The sequence below is a fragment of the Podarcis muralis genome, chromosome 1, assembly GCF_964188315.1.
Source record: "Podarcis muralis chromosome 1, rPodMur119.hap1.1, whole genome shotgun sequence".
NCBI classification, from domain to species: Eukaryota; Metazoa; Chordata; class Lepidosauria; order Squamata; family Lacertidae; genus Podarcis; species Podarcis muralis.
In genome coordinates this window covers 131900893-131916470 of record NC_135655.1, presented here as the reverse complement: position 1 = coordinate 131916470, position 15578 = coordinate 131900893, and the positions used below count along the sequence as shown (strand labels likewise).

The window sequence follows — 15578 nt, the reverse complement described above, 5'->3', positions numbered from 1 at the left end:
CTTTTCACTTTCATTTGTGAAAGTGCAACGAAACAAAACATGCAATGTAAGTAAGCTAGTAGAAGATGTATAAATAAATTAAGAAAGCCTTACAAGCTGAAGATTTTTCAGAATTTATTTTGTATGCTATCCTGCTCATCTCTCTGCAAGAATCTCCAGAGATCTCAACATGATGCTGCTGGGCCCTCTAGCAAGACGAAACTGCCTGGTACAGACTTCAGCATCATCCTGAACACTGCCAAGGAAGCAGAGCATGAATGCTGCACCCACCTTGGCATGTTTAAGAAGGGGCGCTCTAGGAACTGCGTCCGCCATCTTCTGGAGGGGATTCTATGATTCCAATTAAAGATGTGCAAATTCGGGGTGGGTTGTACCTTGCGATTTTTTATCTTGAATTAATATTGAACAGAGTCACTGCCACATTACAGAATATATTGGGATCTGCTGGCAGGTTTGGAATTATGGCTCCTGGGGATTCATCTGGATCAGATTTCCATACCCCAGAGTCTTTTTTCTGGCCAGATTTGATCTGGGCTTGTTGGCAATGCTAGACCTGGGCAGAGACTTTGGAAGTGGATGCCCAGGTCAGCTCAACTCCTGCTCCAGGTGGTACGAAATACTGCTGTGTCTTTGAAATGCAGCAATGTGTGCCTGGGAGGGGGGATAATGAGGGATATTTCAGAAGTTCAAAACAGTAATTTTAATTTAAATTCAGATATGAAGAAAAATTACTTCTGTTCATCTGAGCAATTTCTGAATTGGATGTTTGTGTGTTTGTAGGAGGCACTAACCTATCTCAAATATCTACTAATTACCCCTCTCACTAGCATCTCACCATTTTCTCTTCTGAGTATCTACATTTTTGAAAATCTTTTAGCTCAACCCCACAAGCTGCTGATGAACAACATGAAAGATCTCGTGAGAAAAAAGCTCCTGCTCTTAGATGAAGATGAAAGTCGCCTTTCACAGAGTGATATAGAGAGCCTGGCTCAAGATCAGTGCTATGACTGTTCATTCAGGGGGGCAGAATGAGACTCGGAAACAATCAAACAGGGCAGGATTGACAAAGAAGCCATTAGGAACCCAAAGGAATGCAACTTTTTTGCATTTTGTGTTAATGCAGCCCCTCAAAAGGAAAAGTGCTCACAAAGATGCCAGGCACACACTCCTCCATTTTAAAATCACACTTGAATCTTTCCTTGTCCTTCATGTGTTACAACCAGACACATATTGGCCAAAACTATCAATACGGGCCCATAGACTCTTGGAATCAGAGACGGAAATGCCTCATTAATCACTGCATGGAGATAGTAACGGCTTAGAGCAGTGTTTTAGCAATGGCAAAAACCATTTGTTTGGCAAAGGCTTTTCAGTTTAAGAAGAATAACATTCCTGCCTAGGCTAATGGATCTGGCAAAGCTGAAAATTTATAGAGCACATTTACTCAGAAGGAAGTCCTACAGAGTTTGATAGATTTATTAGATGTGTTTAAGATTAGATTCTTAGTTGTTTTACTCATATGTAGTCATGGGAAGTTGGAGAACCCTTGAGCATGCAAATGCATGAGAATAACAGGCTGACATTAAGTTTAACGGTTTGCTTGAAACACAATATATGTAACATGCATGGAGTGAGGATCTGCATGAACCATTTTGTAAACAGCCAGTCTCTCTTCAAAAGTCAGTCCTGCAGGTTTCAAATGGGGCTTCGCTCACAGTAAGTATTGTTAGGATTCCAGCTTTTAGGGTGCAACTAGATGCGGTATCAAGAGGCCAGCGATCAGAGATGCCACTTGGGATTTCAAAGTGGAGTAGCAGTTCTGGGGAGGCCCAAGTGGGGCTGCAACACAGGACAATGGATGTGATTCCGGAGTGAGTGCCAGGAACCACCAGCATGGTTTCTTTGCACTTAAGCCAGCCTCTTGGGTGAGAGAGGGGTTCTGAGGGATAGTGACCTCACGAGAGCAGACTGAAGCAGCCACCTCGGGTGGCCGAATCCCATGGGGGGGGTGCCCCACCAGCCCCTGCCACGGCCACCACAGGATTGGTGGCAGCTAATGGCAAGATCTCATGGAACGGAGGCAGTGAAAATGGACACCCCTGGAGCATGGAACCCATTCATGGATACATATGCCGGGTGCTTGGTGGATGGTAATGCATTTTTGAGCTCTCCTGTTGCAGGACTGAGCAGGGGTCCTGGGGGAGAGGGGGGAACCAGTAACAGCACCATCTGCCTGGGTCAGAGGGAGTTCAGGGGACTGCTGTGATTAGGGTCTTGGGGATGGTGAGGTATAGAATGGGGGGGTAGGCAATATTGCCATAGGAGACACTTGACACTTGCTGCCCCTGCTCAGCCCCCTGCCCCCAACAGAGACTGGAGTAGCCATGTTGGTCTGCTCTCCCATCGGGTGGCGCTGTTACTTAATGCCAGCTCAGTCCGCAATAGAACAGATCTGATCGTGGATGAAGTGGCTGATCTGGTGTGCATGACAGAGACCTAGCTGGGTGGGTGGGTGACCTTACCCAGCTTTGCCCACCTGGATATTCAGTGCAGCACCAGTCAATTTTGGAGGAGCATGAGGGGAGCATGGCAGTGATCCACAAAAACCCCACCATTCTCACCAGGAGGCCAGTCCATCTGGGAGCTTGACATGAGGGTTTATATTTGGATGTTGAGAAGCAGAGACAGAGCAGGGATCTTGGTGTTTTGTCCACCCAGCTGGCTGATCTGGCAGAGGTGGTCTTCAGCGCAGTGTTGGAGAACCCCAGGGCATTTGTTCTGAGGGACATCCATGCTGATGCCTTGTCTGGGCCAACTCAAGACTTCATGGCCACCAGGACAACCATGGAGTTGTCTCAATGCACCACACACCCAAAACATACTGTGGGTCATACCCTAGATCTGTCTTTTTGCTACAGAGGGCATTGTGTGGGATCCAGTGATCAGAGGGGTACCCCAAGGAGGAAGGGTGGGATATAAATTCAGTGAATACACAAATAAAATTAAACAAACCCTCTTCCTTCATTCTGTTCTAATCATGAAACTAGGGCCCTCCCTCAAAGCTGCTGCCTCTGCCGCACAAGGTACCTGCCTGGCTTGCCCCAATGGGACAAAAACTGGGGAAATTCAGTGGAGGGAAAGATTAAATGCAAATACCCCAGTGGCCATAGACCCCCATGACTGCTATCCAAACACTATGAGATATGTTCATAAATCTCCCAATGCCACATCTGGTGTGACCCTAAGTGTTATTTGTTAGTAGGACTTAAGGGTGGATTTACAAAACCTTATTGGCCACATGGTGATTATGAATATCATCCACCCCCCTTGCAGAATCATCCTCTCCATGCAATCATATGGACAATTTCAGCGGAGATTGCAATCATCACCTGCAAGATGCACAATTAGGCGGTTCGAATCCACCCCAAGACTTGCATTATAGCAACTAGTTAGATGAGTTAGGCTGATCATACCAGAAGGCAGGTTAACTTAGATGCATGAAGACTACTTTCCATAAAATATAACAAGCAGAAGGGGGGAAAAGCCAAATGCAAGGAAGATCATACCTTCTTGGCATCAGTAGGCGGGTCATCGCTTGACGAGCTTATTTCTGGTATGGACCCTTCCTGCTTCATTCTGCCCTCCTTCTCCTCCTCTTCTTCATCAGAAGAAACAGCTTTGTCACTGATGTTTCTTGCCAGCTCTTCTAGTTTCTTCCTCAGTTCCTTCTCTTCTATGCTAGGATCAGTAGGGGACTCAGGAGCTGGAGGCTACCAACAAACAGACAGACAGACAGACAGACAGACAGACAGACAGACAGACAGACCAGCAATACTCAGTTTACTTCAGCCATCCAGTTCATGCTTTAATGTGCCTCAGGACCAACACAAGACATTTTTCCACTTGAGCAGAACAAGAACATGGTGCCCTGCCTAGTGTTCAGAGGTAGACTGTTCCTGAACCTGTGGGTTCTATTGCTTACCCTGCTGAGGCTGACTAGGCAGGCAAGTGAGCAGCTTGGCTGTCCAGCTGAGGGGGCCCCTAGGTGTCAGGCTGGCGCTTGTCCACCTGTCCACCTCCATGCATCCCTCCCCCGGCCAGTCTGCCTTGGAGAGCTTTCGTCCCTGTCCAAGCCCCATGCCTGATTTCCCATGGCAACCCACCTGATTTCCCATGGCAAGTTCTGAACTTACATTTATTTGTTCTCACCCACCCTGCCACGGGGTCAGTGGCAGCCTCTTTAGTAAGCATCACAAGGTGAAAATGATGAGCTCTAAAGCCTGGAAACAAGGACTAACCAACACTCATCATTTCAAAGAGCAATCCCCCCCCCCCATATTTACAAGCTCCTATCTATGGAAAGTTTTGCAACCTGAGCCACATTGGGAGAAAGTTTTCCTTTGTTGATAAATTATAATCTGCAGAGACCAAGGACTTCTTCTGGCCTTCATAAATACATGACTATGTGGCATAGCCACCACAGAGTGAGCTCTCTTGTTATGTGAATGCAATGACAGCCAGTCCGAGCGTGCTCATTGGGCTCACGCGTTTCCCTTTTGCAGGAAGGAAGGAAGGAAGGAAGGAAGGAAGGAAGGAAGGAAGGAAGGAAAGAAAGAAAGAAAGAAAGAAAGAAAGAAAGAAAGAAAGAAAGAAAGACCAGTTTTTTGCCTTCACTGAATATTTAACTCGGTGGTGTGGAAATGAAGAAGAACCACACCATGCCACCTGCCCATGAAGTAGTTTCAATGTGGAGACATAAAATAGGGGTTGTCTTCCACTTATACATGAAATGGGTAGCATAGCTGCTGCTGAAAAAAATCACTAACAAAAAAACCAGTGCCGAACACCTATTAAAAGCACAGAGAAAAGTTACACTTGCAGCAGTTGCAGCCTTCTTGGGCGCTGGCTCTGTCACGCACAATGTCTCCAAGGCAGTTCTCACTCCACATGACATGGCCAATGCATGCCTTTAATTGCTCACCTGTTCTAAAGGTTTGGAGCACTCAGCACATGCGATTAGTGTTTGGCAACAACCAACCTGTCTGTGCACCATACGCAGCATGCCTAAGTGGGTGAGGAAACCTGTTACACCCAGGGCTTTTCCCCCAGCCACAACTCACTGGAACTGAGTTCCAGCACCTTTGCCATTCTAAAAGAATAAGGGAGGCGTTCATGGGGAGTTCCAGCACCTCTTTTTCTAGAAAAATAGCACTGTTTGCAACAATATTCACATAGTTAGTGTTTTCAGCGGAATGCATTATTAGGTCAGTGCTAGTATTTGTTGTGTCAGGGCAAGTTCTTGGAAAGGAGCGTGCTCCATGATGAATTCTGAACGAGGTGATCAGCTTCCAACATGGTGCTTTCTCAGGATGGGAAACTAATGTTTTCTGGGTTTTCTGATCTTCTTATTTTCCATTTTGCCAATGGATGGTTGACATGGACCACATTGAGGTGTGTGAGGACCAGACAAGTGGAGGAAGAAGGAGATGTACTATTCACCCATTCTTCCCCAAAAGGAAGTGAATGCTAGTCTTCTCTGACGGCCACAATATCCAAAACACTCCCTTTATGGTATAATAGGATGGACAACCTCAGGGGGGAAAGTCCTCTTTCCTGAGTTTACCTCATCTGGGTGAACCAGGATCTTCTCCTCAAGACGGTTCAGCATGCGCTCGACAGCTGACATGCGTTTGTTCAGGTCAAGAATCTAAGGGAAAGGAAAGACGACAGCATAGGACAGAGCCCACCACCACAGTTTTCTAGGCAGCTAAAGGGAAATTGCAGAATAGCGCCCGCCACCTTTGCCCCTAGATGGAGAAATCAGCAGATCTGCAGCCCCAGCCACTGCAATAAAACAAAAGCAAAAACAGCAGCACAGCTGATTTTAATCCATTAAAAAATAACAAGACAAGCCTTGTAATACTACCAGAATAACCCAAAAGAATTTGTTTTTTAAGATGTGAGTTAATGTGAGTTATTTTTTCCTGGTTTTTTTGCACTTGCAGACTGTCCATGTGAACTGATACACCATGTACTGAGACTGGGAGGCCTTGATTTAAGTTCCAGATCAGTTATAAACTTGTATACTTTAACTTGCTCCCCTTTTGGGAACTAAATGGGAAAAAGGTTTTTGCGAAGATAAATGAAGTGAGTAATATAAATTTCTTCACACCGTAAATGTGCAGTGGAAATTGCTGGACTCAACAATGCCAGATTATTTATAGGTAATCTTTTTCAGGCTTTTCACACATGGGTTCGACACTCAAGTTCCCAAAAACTACAAATCTGTTACCCCAATCAAAGCACATGTGGTAAAGGAGAAAGCTGCTCTATGGTTTGTGGCTTCCATATGTTTTATTTCATTTCTCAAAGTCCTCCCCTTTGCATTCCCTAACATCCCTGATACAGAGGAGCAATGTGCAGTTGGTGGATCAGGACATCAGTATTTTATTTAACAACAAAATTCTGGGACGGTGGCTTTAAGAGCAGGAGAGTAGTAGCAATTTTGGTGAAAATATACATTGCAGTTTGCTATATCAGATTACAACCATTTTGTGCTAACATATTCTTCCCAGGATCACCATGAAAACACTGCTTACATAGCGCAAGTCAGCTGTGGAAGAACTGCATCTTTCATTAATACAGACTTTCATGCATAATTCCTAAAAGGGGGGCTTAAGGGGAGAATGAAGGAATAACAAGGACTTGGACTTGTTCCATTGGAAGGTGAACAATAAAGTTTTTTATTTGTTAAGTGGGAAGGGAGGAATGTCCAGATTGTGCAAGTTTAACTGCCTTTCCCAATAACTTCCAAAGTTTGAGTTTTATATGAAGTTTGAATGCAGGTTTCTCCTTCTCCAGATGGGGGGACAGGAGACAAAAGAGGGAGCTGCCACCCGTGAGGGAAACTTCCTCTGTTCACCTGGGGCTCAAGCATACAGCAAATAACACCATGTTATATCTATCTGTGTTTTTATATTGTAAGCCACTCTGGGAAACTTGTATGAAGGGTGATGGTGATGATGATGATGATGATGATGATTATTGGTGTCATCAATGTAATTGATAATTCGTACTTATGTGCCAATGCCTTGTCTAACTCGTGAGGAAACATAATTCTCCTTCTCTTTCGTTCTGTTTCTGTTGCTTTGCTTTTTTTAAATGAAATGAGGAAGGGGTGGCTTATTGTGGTTGCAGCCCAGCCGTGAGCCTTCCTCCACCAAATCTGTTTGCCCAGATGCCTCACTGCTCTCTTCGGCATCCGGCTGAATAATAATAATACTAATAATTTATTATTTATACCCCACCCATCTGGCTGGGTTTCCCCAGCCACTCTGGGCGGCTTTCAACAGAATATTAAAATACAATAGTCTATTAAACATTAAAAGCTTCCCTATACAGGGTTGCCTTCAGATGTCTTCTAAAAGTCAGTTGTTTATCTCCTTGACATCTGATGGGAGGGAATTCCACAGGGCGGGCGCCACTACCGAGAAGGCCCTCTGCCTGGTTCCCTGTAACCTCACTTCTTGCCGTGAGGGAACTGCCAGAAGGCCCTCGGAGCTGGACCTCAGTGTCTGGACAGAATGATGGGGGCGGAGATGCTCCTTCAGGTCTACTGGGCCAAGGCCATTTCCCCTCTTGGCCCACACTTTGTGAAGTGATTCATTTGCATTGGTTAAAAATACTTGAAGGGCACATTTACTGCTGCCTATGTATTTCCTGATTCTTTTTATTTATAACTAAAATAATGTATATATTATTATTCTATGATGATGAATACCTGAGACCTGCGGGTGTAGGGCGGTATATAAATTTTAACAACAACAACAACAACAACAACAACAGGATAATAGACACCCCAAGTGCTTTTATAGTAGGGCCTCTTATGCTTCTTATGCTTTTGTGATTAATTGCCTCTTTTTTTATTAATTCCCTCATGGATAATTTTTACCATATGGATCTGCATAGCAGATTAAAGCACACTGGGAAAGATGATTGTAAGATTGGCTAGGGTCAAAGTAATGCTGTAATCCATATCCTTAATTGAAAATATTTTCTAATGGATCTTAATATGCAGCCTGGCAACGTTTCATGAAATTCTGAAGTGAGTTTTCAGCAGCCAAGTCCAGCTACAAGCAAGCACAACATTGATCAAATCTTTTTGACAAATTAACCAGATGAAGCTGGCAATCTCTCAGATGGAAAACCAGAGAAACAAATACTTTGTAAAGTCTAGCACAAGAGACTTTGTGGCAGATTAAAGGGCATCAGAAGTATGAGTTCTCTCTGCCATGGTTCCAGTTTAGGATTTGCTGGCTGTAATTTCTCTAAGCCCTTTCCAGGGCTGAATGAAGACCAGAGACATCTCCCCTTGTGGGCTGGGAGAGGAGATGAGGGGAGACAGAGGGAATGGGTGGTCCGTGCTGGTGGGGGTATTTTGGGATGGGCCGGTTCCTCCTCCATCTGCTGTGCGAAATGACAGTCATGGGGCTGAAACTCCTCTGTAGTTCAGCGTGTGTCAGAATATTCTAGTCACCTAAGTTTAGCCACTAATTTTTAAAAGCTCTTTTTCAGTTTTCAATTAAAGCAAATGAGCTTATGAGAAGGGCTTCCCTTCCTTCCTTCCTATCCCAGCTTTCTTCCAAATACACGGTCCTTTTTCCTGTTCATATGAGGGTCATTCACACAGCCCTCCTCATGCGCACTGAGGCCGCATCCCCTGAGGTTCATGTGGTGCAAGAGGGAGCGTTGCAGGTTTGTGAGGAGTGTTGGCACACCCTGCCCCTTCTCCCTGAATGCTGAATTGCTGAGAGGAGGGAAACCGGGAAACCAGTTGGGAGACGAAAAGGAATGGCGTATCCTGGGAAAGGACAGAGGAAGAGACGTACAGGGATGCGAAGGAGAGAAGAGACAAATGATGTGTTGTCTGGATGGGTCATTTCCTGGCACATAACGCTAGTAGACTCCTGCTCCGAGAGCCCATTCTTAGGTAGCCAAAAGGGCTGCACCCACAAACAAGTGGCAGGTATATGTAGTTTGGGGAAAACCCAAGGTTTGAGTAAGTTTAAAAATTTTGACAAAGAAAGCTGGGGGGGGGGGAGGTGGACCCATCAAATGAGATGACTGAGGACAGAAATGCTGTTTGACTGCTGTGGGGTGGGAGGTGGGGGGTAAGGAACCAAGGAGAGCAGAAATGACACTGAGTATATCTGAAAAACAAATGACTGGTCGGCTGGACCGAAGCACCTGAGCACTCCATGTGGCAACATTTTGTCGGAAGCTCCTCATGCAATTCTGAAGTGCAGAACCCAACTCCTAGGGGCCGAGGTCCCTTTGCCCCCCAGTAAAATAGTTGAGAGGGACACACCCCATGTTGATGGGCACTGCCATTCAAATGGTGCGCATGCACCATGTCTTGTGATCAATGATTACCTGCCCCCTCCCAATTTTAATCAAGATGGCACCCCTGTAAGCATCTCCTAGCATCTTAATGACTAGTAAAGGTAAAGGGACCCCTGACCATTAGGTCCTGTCGTGACCGACTCTGGGGTTGCAGTGCTCATCTTGCTTTATTGGCCGAGGGAGCCGGCGTACAGCTTCCAGGTCATGTGGCCAGCATGACTAAGCCGCTTCTGGCGAACCAGAGCAGCGCACGGAAATGCCGTTTACCTTCCCGCCAGAGGAAGGTATTTATCTACTTGCACTTTGACGTGCTTTCGAACTGCTAGGTTGGCAGGAGCAGGGACCGAGCAACATTCGAACCGCCGACCTTCTGATAGGCAAGTCCTAGGCTCTGTGGTTTAACCCACAGCGCCACCCGCATCCCATCTTAATGACTAACAGATGCCTAAACCTGCTTGCCTGTGCATTGAGATCCGCAGGAGAAGCGCCTTTCGCTGTTTTGCTGCGATTACACAAGAGATAGCTGGCTTTATCATTGTTTAGCATTCATTACCAGCTACTCCTTCAGGGGGTGGGTGTGGCTGCTAAATGTTTTTTGCACAAATGTTTTGTGATTCAGGTAATGGCTGTTTGCATTGTTAGATTGCATTGCAGTTTATTGTTTGAAGGTTGTTGCAAGCCACTTCAAGGGCTATGCCAGGGAGCTGCGTAATAAGGGGGATAAAACGGTGTCAAATTCCAGAGTCTGCCATGTGAGTCCGCCGCAGCAAATATAGCAAAAAGTCTTCTGTTGCAAAGGCTAAGGTTAGTATCTGGTTGGTGTCCCTTCACAGAATCCTAGAATCTTTGAGCTGGAAGGGTCCTGTAGTCCAACCCCCGCCAATGCAAGAATCTCAGCTAAAGCACCCAGGACAGGTGGCCAGAGAAGCTGTGCTTAAAAGCCTCCAAGGAAGGAGTGCCCAGGTGCATCCATCCCTGGAAGGGGGGAGGCCATTTTTGGTGACTGCCCCTCCACCTGCATCCCAGTTTCCCATGAAATCTGCTGGATTGGACCCCCCCCCCCAGAGCAGACTGGGAGGAAGAGGCTATAACCACCCTAACAAATTTATTTAAAATTTCCTAGTTTTAAGGGCCTACCTGAGGGTTGTTGAAGCATTACCCGAGAAGGTTGGTTAGTTAAAATTTAGGTTTGGCAAATATTTGTTGAGGCAATCTAAAGTAAGGCTGTTTCTCCTACTGCTGTTTAAATTTTAAAGTACCGTATATCAAAATTTTGCCAGGGAACAAAACAAATGGTACACCCCCTGTGAGCAATGACAGAAAATCAGATTAATTTTTGTTGTCTACACTGAAACACTTCAGAACTTTGAGTCTGATATTCTATTTTTCCCTTGGAGCAGAAACAAAATTTCAAACACAGTGGAATTTCCTGTAGGAATGAAATTCTATTCTGGAGTTGGCTCTAATTGAAACCATGCTTAGCCCCGCTCTTGTGCTCTGCTTCCACTTAAATCCTCCCATAGGTCAAAGGGACTGCACAACTCTCCAGAGCGCAGAATTTGCCCCCGACTGTGAACATGGCAGGAGTAATAGGGTTACACTCACCTTATCTCTTATATCATGGCCAATTCTAAGCCATTTAGGTAGCTAGGATAATTGGATTACCCCCTTAGCTCAGCACAATTCATTAGACCTCAGTATTTGAATCTCTGCAGCTAAAGAAAGCTTGGCTCTTTCCTAATAAATCCCAATTGTGAGGCTTAACGAGTTCATGACGAAAGCAGACTACAAACATTTGGAACTAAAGCACGGCATTTCTGACACATGTGCTATATCTGTATAAACGATGCCGTATCCTCTCTGCTAAAACAATCTCAATGCTAAGAATCGTAATATCTCAGGGCAATGCTAATGCCAAAAACATTCCTCTTAAGATGTGTCCTGTCTAAAGGCTAACAATATATATGACAAAAATAACACCAAGTTAAGTTCAGCCTGGATAGCTCAGTTGGTTAGAGGGTGGTGCTGATAACACCAAGGTTGCAGGTTCGATCCCTGCATGAGACCACTGCCTATTCCTGCATTCCAATTCTATGATTCTGTGAAAATGAAATTTGTTTATGTGCTTTGCATTTGCACATTGTGAATTCCTGCTGTAGTTTCTTGAAGAATTGTGTGTGTTTCTGTTGTGAAACCCAAACTAATAACAGCTTTGGCTATAATGCCAGTAATTCAGATCCAAATACCTCTTTTGAGGCACATCCAAGCACTGGGGCAAGCCTGGCTCAGGGCACAAGTCCCTTTCAAATGTCTCATCCTTTCCAAAAGGAGTTTTCCACACGGCGTGGTGTGTGTGGCTTGAACAGGAAGAAATAACTGCCCGCTTTTCTGGGTCATGGCCAGAATTTGTATTTGAGGTGGTGCTGGTGGCGAGTATTCAAGAGAATACAAGAACCCTTTCCATAATTCAAATCCAGGTCAACTGTGGGAGTCTAATCTAAAGCAGACAAGAAGCTGGCTAGCATCTGCTCTGGATTGAAAAATGTTTCGAGTTGTCATTGCTGGAAAGTGAAGTTGCGAGAAGGTACAGACATGAATCCTGGGATATGGGGAATGTCCGTTGTGAAAGACTATTTGCTCTTTTCATAGCGAAACACTCTAATTGAGATATACAAAACTACAAAATGAGCTTTTCAGTAACTGAGATTACTGATTATAGAGGACCACCATATAGTAGCTACTTTGATAAAACAAATTCAGACAAGAGAAGATCTAAGTGTTATGGAATAGAAGTAGCTTTAATCTGCTCATTTTTTTTTTTTTTTGTTACAAACACTAAATGCTTACTGTATCTGAGTATAATTAACTTTTTGCAGAATCAACATGTGTTTTCCCAAGTAGCTCAAGGGTCTTGGGTAAAGAGATAATAAATCTCGTTTTACAGAGAAAAATAACAACTCAGTTGCATCAGTCAGACTAGCAAGTGACAAGTCACTGTGACCGAGCTCTGCTGGGATTTGGACACTTGGAGGAAGCACTGAAGAGAGTTCTTGATGCTTAGATGCTCCACTCCAAGATTTGTCCCTGAGCCAAGAGCCCTGGTGAGATCAGTTTCAAGATGCCTAGTGTGGGGAAAGCCATTGGCAGCCAACAGAAAACCATAAAAGGCTGTGAAATTGATGGCTTTCAAAAGGTGGGAATGTCTGTAAAAATCAATGACGCCAGAAGAAAAGAAGAGCCGAATTGTTAGAGGAAAGATAAAATGCAGTGTGCTTCTCAGTAAGAAAAGTAACAAAGATGGAAGGGCCTGTTCCTCGGTGTTAGCTACTTAGCATTCAGTGGTAGACTATGAGAACCAGTTCTGGGACAACATGTTGCTGCTTCATTTCTAGGAAAGTAGAAGCAAAAGTGGGCCATAACATCTGGGCTTCACAGATGAAAATATAGCTGAACAGGGCAAAACACAGCCCCAACTTCTGTGAATCTCCCCATCCCAATACACTCTAAATCTGAGGTGGCTAAACCTGAGCCAAGGGCCTGGCCCAGCCAAGGACCTCACTGATTTTGCAGTATGGCGGGCAGAGAAAGCCCAGAGGCCAGATGGGGATGGGGAACAACATTTCCCTCATCAGTTGAGTAGGGAGAGGGAATTGTTGCCAGAGCAGCTGAAGGTGGAGGGCTGGGGCTGGGGGCTGGGGGGGGGGGAGAGAGTTGTGAGTAGGTGTAAGTATAATGGTTTAATTGACTCTGAAATTGAGAATGTCTGAATGTATCTTGCTAACACTGGCTGCATCCTGAGACCTCTCTGAGCTCTAACTAGTTGATAATTAACTGAGGGTTTAACTTTGATGAAGGCATTCAGTTGCAAATTTGCCATCTTGGAAGAGTTGTGGCTGTTTTTCTTTGCTTCCAGGCTCTGTGGGAGAAGGAAGTGTAACAGGAGCTCAGGCTAATGGAACCTATGTGTGTGAGAGAGCACTATGTTTGTCAGCTCTGGCTGTAAGTTATTTTATTTCTAAGAAGATGAACCTATGCCTTGGATGGGCATATGTCTTATGGTATTATGTAGATGTATCTTCCATGTTTTTTGTACCTGTTTTGAAGAAGTTCTGGTTAGTAAAGCTTTGAACAATATTTGTGGGTCTGGACAATGTTTTGTTCCAAAAGGAGTCGGGTTTTTATGCATCCAGTTGCTTCAAGCTGTGCAATATTAATATCTGCAATAAGGTGACCACACCAAACGTCACCCCTGAGCCACCAGAGGGCTGTCCAATGATGAATGTGGCACTCAGGCCAAAAAAGTTAACCCACCAGCTCTAAATAGCAATCAGGATTGGGACCATGGCATATTGGTAGTGGATTAATCCCACCATAGTCAAGACAACTCCCACTGATATAATGTTAACTGTTGGAGATGTGAGGTACTTTCCCTGGTCCTTGGCTCCAGAATTCAGTTCACACTGGGCTTAAAGCCCCAGGTGTCTTCATGGCTTTTCTGAACTCCAGATTCCAGTTCAGAACCTGGAAGCAATTGTGGATAAGCATTAAGATGTACACATTTAATGTGCAATCAAACAAATGAATAAGACGCTATGCTGAAACTGGTCTCAAGTTTTCACAGTGTGAAACAGAACTGAATCTTAAGTAAAACTTTCATTGAGATCTGAATGAATTGAATTGCTTGGTTGTAAACTGGAAAAACCAGTAGTGATGTATGGAAGTGAGAGCTGGACCATAAAGAAGGCTGATCGCTGAAGAATTGATGCTTTTGAATTATGGTGCTGGAGGAGACTCTTGAGAGTCCCATGGACAGCAAGAAGATCAAACCTATCCATTCTGAAGGAAATCAGCCCTGAGTGCTGACTGGAAGGACAGATCCTGAAGCTGAGGCTCCAGTACTTTGCCCACCTCATGAGGAGAGAAGACTCTCTGGAAAAGACCCTGATGTTGGGAAAAATGGAGGGCAGAAGGAGAAGGGGACGACAGAGGATGAGATGGTTGGATAGTGTTCTTGAAGCTACCAGCATGAGTTTGACCAAACTGCGGGAGGCAGTGGAAGACAGGAGTGCCTGGCGTGCTCTGGTCCAGGGGGTCACGAAGAGTCGGACACGACTAAATGACTAAACAACAACAACAACAACAACAAAACTGGAAAAATAATTAACAATTCACGGCCTCCAAAAACTTCAGCTATAAACAGTTGGCTTCAAGGGGAAATGTTCTTGGAGGAGAGAATCTGGCTTCTCATGTCACTTGCAGAGAAATAATTAAAGGACCCGGGTAGGCACTTTCAATGCTCTCAGTTGTGGGAGTGTAAATGAATTGGGGTTCTGCAGTTCACCCCATCCAACCACACAAGGACCCTGACAATGGGCCAGATCCTTACCAGGAAATGCTTCGTGGGCCAAATTTGATAAATGGGAAGGTCCACTCACCTGTCAAAATCCCTTTTACTCAAAACTTAAAGGGGAACAGGGAGGAGGCTTGTAATTTTTTATTTTTTTATTACAAAAGACCAATGAATCTACTGGTCTGGAAAACCAGTGAAAGTAATTCCTTTTTAATCTTACCATACTATTTTTGGATAGATGGGGTAAAAACCTATTTTGCCCAAATAGTATAGCCATAGTTTTGGTTGTTGTTGTTTTTTAATCAATGTATTTTTCTTAAACTATTTCTCCTTCCAGTTGTTCTGGAATGAGATAGAAAAGCTATAAAAAGCCAATAAAAATAAGGAGAAAGAAAACTATACAATGGGGTGGAAGAACTGGGAAGCTTCAGATCAGTAGTTGCCCCACTATGGTCTACTACAGGAAGAAAAAAAAGTCCATAAGATTCTTGGTCTTGTTGTAGAAACTTAGAACAACTCTAGAAAGAGATCAGTTAGATCATGAATGCTTTCTCTAAATTGTACTTCTCATTTCCAGTTTGGGTGACAATCAGAACCAAGGTGGGTAGCCTCCTGCAGTTTCATTAAAAGTCGTACTACATTTCTGCTTGCAACTTTTCAGAGACGCATAAAGCAGCATTGATCCTGCAGGTAAGATTTCAAGCAGTTTACAACTCATCAACAGAGGTTGTTCTGTTTTGTGCTCTAAAAGAAATCCGTTGAATCCTATGCATTTAAAACACATGCCTTGGAACCAATATCCAACCAATTAATGAACATAAAATGC

At 44.5% G+C, this 15578-nt stretch overlaps 1 protein-coding gene across 6 annotated transcripts in view; it reads right to left on the bottom strand.

Moving 5' to 3' along the window:
* The window catches only part of MLPH (melanophilin), a 79074-nt gene that overhangs the window by 23072 nt on the left and 40424 nt on the right, over nucleotides 1–15578 (bottom strand). For 4 of the 6 annotated variants that reach the window (XM_077918713.1, XM_077918715.1, XM_077918717.1 and 1 more), the window contains 2 exons: nucleotides 5624–5707; nucleotides 3567–3770 (listed from right to left, as the gene is read on the bottom strand). In XM_077918713.1, coding sequence (XP_077774839.1) covers nucleotides 3567–3770; nucleotides 5624–5707 — 288 coding nt within the window. The remainder of the gene's footprint in view (nucleotides 1–3566; nucleotides 3771–5623; nucleotides 5708–15578) is intronic. The other 2 variants (XM_077918723.1, XM_077918710.1) reach the window with 1 other exon arrangement.